The following is a 12,656-nucleotide window of genomic DNA, read 5'->3' as shown; positions in this document are numbered from 1 at the left end:
AATGAATTAAGTTTTTCATTTCATGTTGATATTTGAATTACAATAAAGTATTTGATTTTTATTTAATAAACAAAAAATATGCGTTCATAATAATAAATTTAAGAAAACTCTGTTTTAAAAGTATTCGATTGTGGCGACACTTCCTTTGTGTGTTCAAATAATAAAACTAAAATTTTAATCATATTAAACCTTTGGTGATGGTTATGTTAAAAAAATATAATTGAAAAAATCTGTTTAAAATAATTTAAATTATTAAATATTTACTTCTTTCTGTTAGATAGTAATGGCGAGGGAGGAAAATTGATTTATTGAGAAATAGATGAATGGATATGTACTTATTGAAAACTAGCCAGTAGCGGGATAGTTATATCGTGCCAACTCTATTTTTAAATATCATAATCTTATTCTATTTAAATAAACAACATTTATTACTCATTAAATTTTACAAACTAAAACTCCTTTAGCAACAGGAGAGCTTATAACTGCAGTATCTCCAAACATATTACCAGCAGAAACCTGAACAGAAATATATATTTTCCAATCCAAAGGAATTCTTTGTATGTAATTTTCAGATATGTTATGTATATATTTTATATTTAGTAATTAGTCTATACTCTGTAAGAGTTTGTTATATGTCCTTCTGTCTGTAGGCAATTGTACTCTACTGAACTTCCTTTCACTCCCCCCCCCCTTCCCCATCCCTGTTCATTTATCTTAATTTGAAAAATTTGCATTGAATTATATGGTAGATTTAAAATAAAATTAATTTAACCTGGCATAATTTTGTTCCATCATGCATAACAACGTCCTTGGTTTTCCATTCCCCATCCTCCTTATATGCCAGTGATAGACCTCCTGGCACTGCTATGTCCTACATAAAAGACAGGTTATTATCAGCTTCTACCAAACACTTTTTGTTCTAAACACCTGATTAAAGCTTTTGCCTTACTTAATGCCCTGGGCGATTGAACACATTACACTGCAATTCAAATGTAGAGTATGTTCAAGGTGACGTGGAGTGGACTTGTACCTGAAGCGCCAACCAGCCCCCTAGAAGTCATCAAAGCTATGACCTTATGGAGCCTACCTTATCATTTTGTAACCAAATCTATTTTAAAATAAGCATCACCAACATTAATTTTTCCTCTTTAAGTTTCAAGTAAAAAAACAGAACGGGGGTGGTAGTATATTTTGTTAACACTTTAAGAGATATTACCCTTAGATATTAAATTCAGCCTTATAATTTACCCATTTAATTTGCAGAACCTTTGTTTAGAAGTCTTTACACAGTTAAATTGTAACATGTTTTTTTTCTGTTAGTGGGACTTGGCATTCCTCTATACTTTTTATTTAATGTTCTGACTCAACCAATTGGAAGTGTCTTTAACATCATAAGTTAGTATGCTTTATAAAACTGGCTCAAACAGGACACTTACCTTTCATCTAGCGGACGTGTTATTATTAAATTAAAAAAATAACTGCCACGGCCCTAGAGTCTTCTAGGGGCACTTGAGGTGGGAAGGGGGAAGTCGCCCCACTCCCCAATTTTCAAGTGTAGTTTTAAAAAAAAATATATGTTGGGGTAGTTTTTCTCAGGATTGAATTCCCTGGGGATGGTGGTGGTACCCTACCCCAAAATATTGAAAGACCTTCCCAGGACATATGTGAAGCTTCATTCTAAAGGAGAACCTTATCGGTTCATCGATTAGGGAGATCCTGCACTACGCATTAACAGACACACAAGGACAGACTTCCAGTTATTTTTATATAAAGATTATTTAATTTACCTCTCCATCTAGTCTTTTGATGACACTGAGGAAATCTGGAATTGTTCCCATCATCAAATTTCCTATTTTACATCAATTTAAAAATATTTTTTTTCCAAATAAAAAGTTAAAAACACTTCTTGAAATTTGATCTAGGAATTATTTTTCCAATGAACTCCAAATAACATGAATAGGATCATTATATAATTCAAAAGTTTGAAAAAACAGCATGTTTAAAATGGATGAACGGATTTTCTGATAACGAAAACGATAGTTTTACTTCGCTTTAAAAATCCTAAACATGTCTAAATTAACGGTAAGATCTATCTGTCACAGACGGCCGGACCCTTATTATAGAAAATCTTCACTTTTAAAAAACCAACCTGATGCATGATCAAAATCGACATTATCAATTACTAATGGTACTTCAATCCATGATTCAAACTCTAACCAACCATTAGCCTGTACAAAAATAATTGATAAATCTAATGTATTAATCAAAAGTAGCTAAGATACTCTTAATCCAATCTTAAGTAGGTTGAAATTGCATCCTGCAATTTCATAAGTGACAAAACATTAACCCTTACAGATTGGGTCCCTAACCCTTACAGATCGGGCCCCAATTCCCACCTTAATAGAACAGGAGGGGAGGGGGGCTAATATAGCGGTCACACCGCACAACCTACTTTGACCGGACGCCACGACCGACACAGACCAATTATCCTTATAAGATCAACTCTTGCCGACGTATAATTACTATACTTAAAAAGTCATGAAGTCACAAATCTCTATCTTACCTACAAAGAAATGACATACTAGAGGGGGGGGGGGGCAGATTTAGCCCCCACCCCCACGCCCACCCCCCGATCTGTAAGGGTTAATAACTAACCTGCAATTTCATAAGTGACGAAACATTATTTTGCAACCTTTTTACTATAAATAATGTTTTGATTCATATTCAAAATAGAATTTGTATATGAATAGAATTTTCTGTGCTGAATAAAATCCTCTTTAAAAATGAGAGGTATTGGTATGTCTACCTTGGGTTTCATAATTCCAATTCTCTCAATATCCACTACATAATATGTTGATCCATCCAGATTTTTAGTTATTCCATTGGCACCGACAAAAAGTCTATCTGTTGCTACTTCACATAAATTCTAAAAAAAACAAGGATGATAACATCCATAAAATCGAAGCTCTGAAACGGTAGGACAAACGAACATCAATACTTGTAGAGTGTCAGAACTGAATAATCAGAATATAAATTATTTAACCCATTAGTGCCGAGTGCCACTTTTATGGACCGATCGAGCTGAAAATCTCAGGAAAGCTTTATAATGGTAAATACGGAATTCCAATTTTTTTGTATTGCTCTAGTGGCGTGCACAGGAAAGTTGCAAAAAAAACCCGGTTAGGCGCGAGTAAAGAAACCTTTCGGCATTAATAACCGTTTTTGGCGTTTTTTGGTGCTTTCCCCCGGCATTAAAGCCCGTTTTCGACCTAAATACCCGGTTTTTTGGACCAAAAATTTAAAAATGTAATTTTTGAACGCCCAAAGTGAGATGAACACTTTTTAAAACTACGATACGATCCGTAATTGAAAACTACATAACCTCTTGTAATTGATAGAGCTACAACTAACATTCAAAACAATTTATATCACATTTAAGATTTTGGCTATAGATACCGCCCTTTTCGGTTAAAAAAGCCCATTTCGAGGAAGTTTTAAAACTTTTGCTAATATTTGTATTGATAATAATGGGAGGGATATTGATAATGTAATTTTTGAACGTCCAAAGTGAATTATAGAGTAGCAACTATTCTAGTAGTATCAGTAATTGACAAATATATAAAAAAATATAATTTTTATTGATAAAGGAAAGACTAGAAAAGACTTATCACATATCTTTGGCCTAAAGTATTTTAAAAATATCACAAACAAAAGAATAGAATAATACTGTAATATCAAGATAACAAAAATGGCCTAAAACCATCAAATTTGCATAGAATACTGGTTAGTTACGCCCCCATCCTATGGGGAAATGTCAAGATAAGCAAAATGGCCTGAAACCATCAAATTTACATAGAATACTGGTTAGTTACGCCCCCATCCTGAAGGCGATGACAAGATAATGAAAATGGCCTAAAACCATCATATTTAAACCAAGATATATCTATATATCTGTCCATCCATCCTTTTATTTATCTATCTAACAATTGTTGATTATCATTGGGAATCTACATAAATTTATCGGCCATTGTCTTATCCCTATATATCAGTCTATCGATCCTTTTATTTATCTATCTATCAATTATATTTATCATTGGGAAATAAAGAAATTTTTACATTTGAAGAGAATAATAAATGATAAAAAATATCTAATATATCTAATGGTTGAGAAGTTAAAACCGGGTATCTTTACTCGCGCCGAGCAGGGCAATAAAACTAGCGGGTATTTTTACTCACGCCGAACCGGAGTTATATAGAACATAATTAAATGATAAAAAAATCATATAAAAAATAATAATTTGAATAAAACGATTTCACAAATGAATGTAGTTGCCAATAAACTTTAAATTTCACGAAAAAAATCACTAACTTTACTTCATAAACAAAAAAGTTAGAAGGGGTATTTTAAATCACCTTGTTTTTCTTGGTTCACCCATCTTCGATGAAAGATTGTGGCCGACCGAATAGATAGAAACGCTTCTCTCTGGAGGGAATTAAAAAACAGCGCAGTAAAGGGTAGGCTCATGCGAGCATGATGCAATCCTGAAACTGAAAGCCGTTTTTTTTCGGCATTTTCTGGAACCGGGCGTTAAAAGCCGGTTCGTCACTAATGGGTTAAGTCAAAAAATTTGTTGAAAAACTGCTGAAATACAGGATAATGTTTAAGAACATACTTACACTTTTAGGACTTGATTCTCTGATAACATTGTACTTGGTTATCCTAGGATTTGGTATTCCAAAAATCAGATCAATTACATAAAAATTTGTTGTTAAAAATCAACATGTTGAAAATGGACGTACGGACATTCTGGTAACTATTATAGAGCTCTAAATCATACCTAACTACTACAGGAATCACCATGCAAAGTTTTAAATCGACAGAACAATATTAACATGCCCAAATTAACGAAAAGAGTTATCCGTTACGGACGGACCGATTGACACTAATCATAGAAAAGATTCGTTTTGAAAGATTATAAGAATAGCAATCTATAATACAAAGTAGAACGATGTCTGTCTGTCTGTGTGTGTGTTTGTTTGTCTGTCTGTTTGTTTGTTTGTAGCGAAGGATCTCGCTAGCCGCTGAACCGATTGGGTTCTCCTTTACAGGGTAGCTTCTCATAGGTCCTGGGAAGGTTTATAACTATTTTATAAAAATATAAAATATAAAACACGAAAAATTAGTTTGATCAAACCTCTTGGAGCAAAGCCCCTAGAGGCTAGGGGCGAAGCCACTAGTATTTCTAAAAGAAATGCTTGATAATCGAACGAAAAGACTAAAGGTTTGTCTAAGATTAATTTCCCATTAGGCCTGTTTGTTTTATATTGTTAAAAAATATAAATTTACATATATAGATAGATACTTTGGCACAAAATATCTCATCTCCTTAATTTTTATTTAATTTCATTACACCCTACGCTAGATATCCTTGTATAAAAGTAACAGAATGGCTGTCTGTATCTCGCTAATCTTAAAACCGATATGATCCTCCTATAAAGTTAATCTTCTTGTAAGTCCAGGATGGTTTTAAACTATTTATAGGGAGTACACTCACCATTCCAATCTTTCTGTAGAAAAATATATATCTCTCCGCCTCCCATTGTTTTTACTTTTATTGAAAGTGACTCTAGTCCTCTAGGGACGTGGCCACTAGGAGTTAAATATATAACTAACCTTATTCAAATCACATCTATAAACTCTTGTCCAGTGTAATCCCAGCAGAGCTATGAGAGGAAATACAACATTGTTCATTATTTTCTCATACACAGAGGCAGGATTTAGTTTGCCATGCTCAGGTGTTGATACTGGATTCCATCTAAACAAAAATATTCGTCATTAGGATGTATTCATCCTTGCATTAGTATCCCAATGCCCTGATTGAATTTTTCTTTTATGTATTTCAATTGTTATCAGAAAAGTAAGTTGTTTTCTAACTATTCTAAAATTATATTTGGTAAGATGATGGATTATTATTACTCAGATCTTACAACAAATTCTCATGTAATCTAATAAAGTATAACTTGTAGCTGGCAATAATAAAAATTCCCCTCTTACGTCCTCTTTACCCATTCCCTCATTTCTTATTGGATGAATGGACTGACCAACAAATAATTTCCATGTACGAGAAACCTGAATTGACGACAATTTTTCCTCTTCCATTATATACACATATATTCCATATTTGTTGGCGATATAAATTTTTTAAATTTAGAAGGACCTTACTTAATTAACAACAGAAAAAAATATATACCATTATATGAACATTGAAAACCCACACAAATCAAAGAATTACATTTAAAGACATACTTTTACTTATAAAGTCATATTAAAAATTAAAATTTCTTACTCTGTGACATAAAATTCATTTCCATCTTTTCCTTCAACTACATCGTTTATTCCATATCTAAAATATATCAAGTTTTAACTAAAAATAATTAATATTTAAAAAATTGTTAGTCAATCAAATTTTAAAGTTCCATTACAAACAAAAATTTAATTTAATTCTATGATAAGATACCATTAATATTTGTTGCTAAACAATAGTTTACCTTATTGAATAGTTTTTATAAATTGTCTTTTTTTTCTTTTTTCAAAACCCTAACCACACCTTGGGGCGAAGCCCCAATGAAATTAGTGATACTCTCCCCCTCCCCCCCAAAAAAATTATTTTCTTTTTACTTGAGCCATTTTGTAATTGTTAAAAATTGACGTTTCTCTGTAACAAAAAGTTGTTGCACATATAGGTATTAAATAAATATTACGTAGTAAAAGCTGTCGCACTTATAGGCATTAAATAAATATTACGCAGATTATAACACACAAAACAAAAAAAGATGGGTTGGGGTTGAACTTCCCATCACATCATGGGGCGAAGCCCCTAGCGTCTAGGGGCGAAGCCGCTAGTTATATATGTATATTGTTGCAAATACAAATACTTGTAGAGATGCAGCACGTTTCAAATTACACACGGAGCGTTGCGTCCTTATAAAGTGATATTTCATAACAATTTTCTTTATCATATTTTCTGTATTAGAATGTACAATATTTTGATGATTTATTGTGGTTTTTATATTTGTAGCCTCGCGATTAAATGGTTAACACTTTTACAATAAAGTAATTCATATGAATCTTGGCAAATTGTTTTTTTTTATTGATAATAGATCAGGTCCTTCTTAAGTTTTGTCATCTAGCCTGATCTGAGATGGGTTTTTATAAACAATTTTTTAGACATTGATTGATTGAACGAAGACGATATCATTTCAACAGAGTATACAACTTAAGAATTCAAAATTTTAAAATTATTATTTAAGCCATTAGTATAATGTCTAATACAGCTCTAAAAAGTTGCATTAATTAATATGCAGTAAAAAAGGATTACAGATAATTTCTTTTTCTTCTATGAAGGCCGTACCAACAAAAGCGAAATAATTAAATAACTAGTTGTATACTCTGGTAAGATTTCGCGAATGCCGCGCTTGCTTCGACATGTCCAAAAAATTGTCGAATTAACGCGGCTTTTTTATAAAAACCCATCTCTGAGTCTGACATAAAATATTAAATTACTTGTTTTACCTTGGAAAAAAGTCTGATATAACTGTCTGGAGATGTGTTAATCTAACTGGAGTTGAATAATCAATCTTAAAAACCTAAAGAATTGTGGAAAAAATATTAATAAGCACACTTTTTTTTGCAAGGGTTGGCAACCGCACAGTTAATGAATACAATGCTGCTCCTGAAGAAATGATAATTTTAATCATCAATGAATAACTAATCAAACAATAAAAACAATTATGAAAAAGCATACCTTTTTCAACATATTTCCTTTTCGCTAGAAATAAAATGATAAATAAAGACAATTCACTTAATTCACATTTTTAGGAAGAAAATTAAGTCTTAGCCTTAGCCTATAGGGGCCTTGCATCTATAAAGGGTGAGTGATTTACGCTTACAATTGTCTTAAATCACCTTGGAAACTAATAAAATGGATATTTGGCTAGAAAAGTACTTTTGTTTAGATAGTATCTTTAAAACCAAAAGCTTGATTTAATCCTACCTCAACAGAAGATAATGGTCCTTGATGGTTGACTGCATAAAGATGGTCTGTTTTATTTGATACATAAATTCCATGGACTAAAATAATAAATATGAGTTTTAAATAATGATAATTATGTCAGCAAGCTATCAACATAAAAAATAACATACAAAAAAATCGTATGTTTCAAAGAAATTGTCAATAAATCACTTACCTTTTCTATTTTAATCGGATAACTTGTTTAAATTTAAAAATGTATTTTAAAAGGACTGTCCACAAGAGAAACAAATTTAGATTTTTGAAAATCTAACCTGAAACTATTAATTTCTGTTCAATTTTAGGCATATTTTATTTTTTTTTGGCAACGAGATCGAAGCCCTTTGACAATTTTGTCCTCCACCTATTTGTACTCCCGCTATAACTAATCATACTTCCAAGAAATTTTCACTCACCATGCCCTATTCATTCTCATACACCAAAAATGTATACTAATACTTAGGCCAGTCAGTCAGAAACAGCTGACTTCGGTGCTTGCCGCCACACAATTTATGCTTTTTGGTTGATCTCGCCACTGTAAATCGCTGCACTTCGCAGTAATCCGCTGGTACATCGTGGTACACTGCTCACAAACTCTGCTCAGCCTCCATCCACATTCTGAACAAGAGGGAGGGGAGCATGTATTGTTAAGCGGTGTATCGCGATGTACCAGCGATGTATCTCTATGTGCAGTAATGTACAGCGGCAAGGGCGGCAAAAAATATAAGCTAAAATTCCACAGGCCATCACTAAAGGGGCGGGAGGATCTAATTATAAGAGGTCAAAATTTTCAGAAGGGCTTCCATCGCATTGCTACAAAAATGAAATATGCCTAAAATTGAATTTTCAAAAATCTAAATTTGTTTTTCTTGTGAACAGTCCTTTTAAATCTTTAGTACCAGGCAGTAATAAGAGTTGTTTTGATAACCCTAGAAGTAAGTGAGCTGTCAGGAAGGGAGGAGACATTGGGCTGTTTACTACAAAAGTACTCAAAGTTTTATGATGACGTTTTCTTATTCTTTGTCTTAGCAAAGTTTGGTGTCCACACGTTTCAATCACTAATCTAATATACAGAAGGGAATTTTGTGCAGCATCATTGGGGATATACAAAAATTTATCAGCCATTGTCTTATCTCTTTTAGATCCCTGGTCAGCTGTGCTACATAAAAGGATAAAAACAAACATGAGGAAAAGTACAAAACTAAATTTATGGCAAATAAATTAAATTACCCTGCAAGGGTTGGTCAGGATATCCTTGGATCTGGAGTTTGACAGGCTCAGATTTTTCATTCTTCATATCAAGCATCCAAATTCCACCAGATTCTAAAAGAATTATATAATTCTTTACAATGATATAAATGATATATTTTTCTATTCTATGAAAGCTTTAAATTAGTCAATGTTAAATATGGGTTGAGGAGATATTAAAAAAGGGGAGGCATTATTTATTATATATCATATTATTATTAGGCATTATATTTGATCTTTGAAATAAGCCAAAAACGTCAGAAATTTAAACACAGTCGAGTCCCTAAATGGAACAGAAAGCAATTTGCTAGCAGACAAAAAGGTTTTCAGAACTTTGGCCAGGTAGTTGTCATGATTATACATCTATGCTTTTATATTTATTAAGAAGAGAACAAAATCATTTCTAAAGTAACAAGGATGACAACATCCATAAAAGCGAAGCACTGAAACGGTAGGACAAACGGACATTAACACTTGTATAGTGTCAGAACTGAATAATCAGAATATAAATGTATAAGAGTCGATGCAAAATTGTAAGTAAATTTGTTGAAAAACTGCTTGATACAGGATAATGTTTATGGACATACTTACATTTTTAGGACTTGATTATAGAGTTGCTTTGCTTATGACATTGTACTTTGTTGTCCCAGGAATCAACGTACCAAAAATCAGATAAATCGGATGATTAGATCACATAAAAATTTGTTGTTAAATTTTTTTAAAAATCAACATATTTAAAATGGACGTACGGAATTCTTGTAATGATTATAGAGTTGCTACGCTTTCTAAATCGTACTTAACTACTGCAGGATTCACCATGCAAAGTTTGAAATCAGTATGACAATTCTAACATGCCTTATTTAACGAAAAAAGCTATCCGTTACGGACAGACGTACGGACGGACGGACCCTAATTATAGAAAAGCTTCGCTTTTAAAAAGAAAAGGAGCCACACTCAAAAACTTAGGGGTATAAATTTATAAAGTTGTAATTAATTACCTGTGGCCGCACTACCCTGATAAAGTAAAATATCCGATCCTCCATTTTCTCCAATAAACATCAAGGAATTCTTGCCAAGGCACAGGTCCTCTGACCCTATCATTGATCCCTGAAAATAGGGAATGGTAAGTAAAATTGTAATGCCTTGGCTCATAACCGAGCACAACATAGTATTCAAAATACAATACAATACAAAATAAACAATTTGAATAACATTATATCATTACGAAATTATCACGATATGAAACCAAAATGTTTAGATTTATAAACAAGTGTTAATTTGATAGATTTTATTTTGATGCACGTACAAAGGCAGTGGATATTAATCATACAGTATACGTTACGAAAAGTGACCGGTCTTTAAAATGATCTAGCCCCCCCTGTAATGAAGTTGTAACCCTATTTTTTGTATGTGTGATCTTTATATACATGTATAATGGTGTTTGTTGCGGTAAATTAGATCAAAGAACATTTTCCGACATTCAGAAGGCTATAAAAGAAGAAATTAAAAATGAAAAAATTCATACCCTTATTTTTTAAAGTAAATTTTACTTAAGCCGAAAAATCACATAGTAAAATTGAAATAAGCATAGGGGTTGTGTCAAATTTTATCTTCAGCATAAAATTCTGCATCCATAGACCCCTTACCCGACTTCCTAGCTCTCATACAAGTCATTTGAGCCCAAAAAGTATGTATCAAGACCTCAAAATCTATGATTTTTCGGCTTAACCAAAATTCAATTAAAATATATTAGGGTCGGAATTTTTTCATTTTGAATATTTTCTTTCATAGCCTGCTGAATGTCGGAAAATGTTCTTTGATCTAATTTACCGCAACAAACACCATAATACATGTATAAAAAGATCACACAAACAAAAAATAGGGTTACAACTTCATTACAGGGGGGGGGGGCTAGACCATTTTAAAAACCGGTCATTTTTCGTAACGTATACTGTATATTCATTTTTTACTACAGGAAAAAGGCTTTTCTAAATTGCCGTACATATTCATTATTGAATTTCTTCTGCCAATGATTTTGAAAAGCTTTAGATTCAAGAATTTAGATAAGGTAGGTAAATATTTCAACACATAACTTCAACAACAACAAAAATTACTTCTACACATTACCTTTAATTGACAATTTTGATCATCAAATTTCATGTCAGGATAAACTGTTAGCAGATTTTTCAACCTAAAATAAATCATATTCATAATAAGGAAAAAAATATGTATCATATTATAAAGCTCTGCCGCGCTGATTAAAGAATCATCTAATTCCAAGCCGCTAACAGCCGTTGCGGCATTGAGAAAACCGCGGCTGAACTTACTCATTGACAAGGGCCCTTCTGCATATTTTTCACAGTCAGCCTAAATCTTTTATTGATGCAAAGACGTTAAATTTAGTGATACAGGGATAGGTCAATCAAATGTAAAATTATTGACAATAACAGAACTTGTTTAAAACCTTTGTGAGCAGCATAATCAAAAGTTCATTAACCCTTATTCTGTGGGTTTTTCATATGTCATTACTTGATTATTTATCTCTAACCTCTAAAGAAGGGCTTGAGATATTAGAAAAATAGCTTCAAACCACTCAAAGACATTTTTTGACATCTTCAGCTTCAGACAAAAAACCCTACTACTTCCTTTTTAAATTTCAGTTTTAAAAAGAAAATTTTTTTGGGGGGGGGAGGGGGTATTTTTAAATTTTTTTTTTTTGGGGGGGGGGTTGTGGGTGTCCAAACCCCCAAGAAAATAGCTAAAACCACCACAGGACCAGTAGGTATATTCCCTGAAGAGTAGAATCCGAACGATTTATTGGTTACTGTGATCATAAGGGACAGACAGACAGAGGACGAATGGCCAGACATCATTCTACTTTGTATTATAGATAATAAATTTTGTTTTTTAACCTACCTGATACCTCTATTAACCAGAAAAGCAATGACAATCACTGCTGTAATCAACTTATTTAGTGTTATCGTAGACATACTTGATTCTAGAATATAAACAAGGATAACAACATTTATAAGAGCAATTTTTATACAATTTTGGAATCTTCAAAAAGTAGTTGATTAATAACAACAATGTGATTAAATCTTAGGTTATGTGATAACTGATCAAGATTGATAGCAATTCAAATTCAGTATTACATCTTTATAGTAGGTTTAAAGACATATAACAATCCAACATTTGTAGGTAACAAATCATATGATTGCACGAATTTTTATGGTAGTCCTATCCTAACTGTAATATACATGGTAATATGTTTTGGAACAAGGAATTGATACTCTCAGTATCAATGTCCCGAATCTGACATATTTATATAGTCATAGTATA

General features: G+C 32.4%; 1 protein-coding gene across 1 annotated transcript; it reads right to left on the bottom strand.

Moving 5' to 3' along the window:
* Positions 1-383: 383 nt before the first annotated feature.
* On the bottom strand, positions 384-12,353 carry LOC145314363 (serum paraoxonase/lactonase 3-like). The gene is made up of 13 exons (XM_080154245.1): positions 12,234-12,353; positions 11,445-11,508; positions 10,316-10,424; positions 9,300-9,392; positions 8,055-8,131; positions 7,574-7,647; positions 6,348-6,404; positions 5,675-5,816; positions 2,807-2,926; positions 2,150-2,228; positions 1,788-1,849; positions 773-871; positions 384-516 (listed from the first exon to the last, which is right to left on the bottom strand). The coding sequence occupies exons 1-13, from the start codon at positions 12,305-12,307 to the stop codon at positions 436-438; spliced, it is 1,131 nt and encodes a 376-aa protein (XP_080010371.1). The 5' UTR covers positions 12,308-12,353; the 3' UTR covers positions 384-435.
* Positions 12,354-12,656: the final 303 nt, after the last annotated feature.

The sequence above is a fragment of the Acartia tonsa genome, chromosome 3, assembly GCF_053477335.1.
Source record: "Acartia tonsa isolate MP-2025a chromosome 3, ASM5347733v1, whole genome shotgun sequence".
NCBI lineage: Eukaryota > Metazoa > Arthropoda > Copepoda > Calanoida > Acartiidae > Acartia > Acartia tonsa.
Note: the sequence above shows the minus strand (reverse complement) of the source record. Positions and strands in the feature narration are given on the sequence as shown.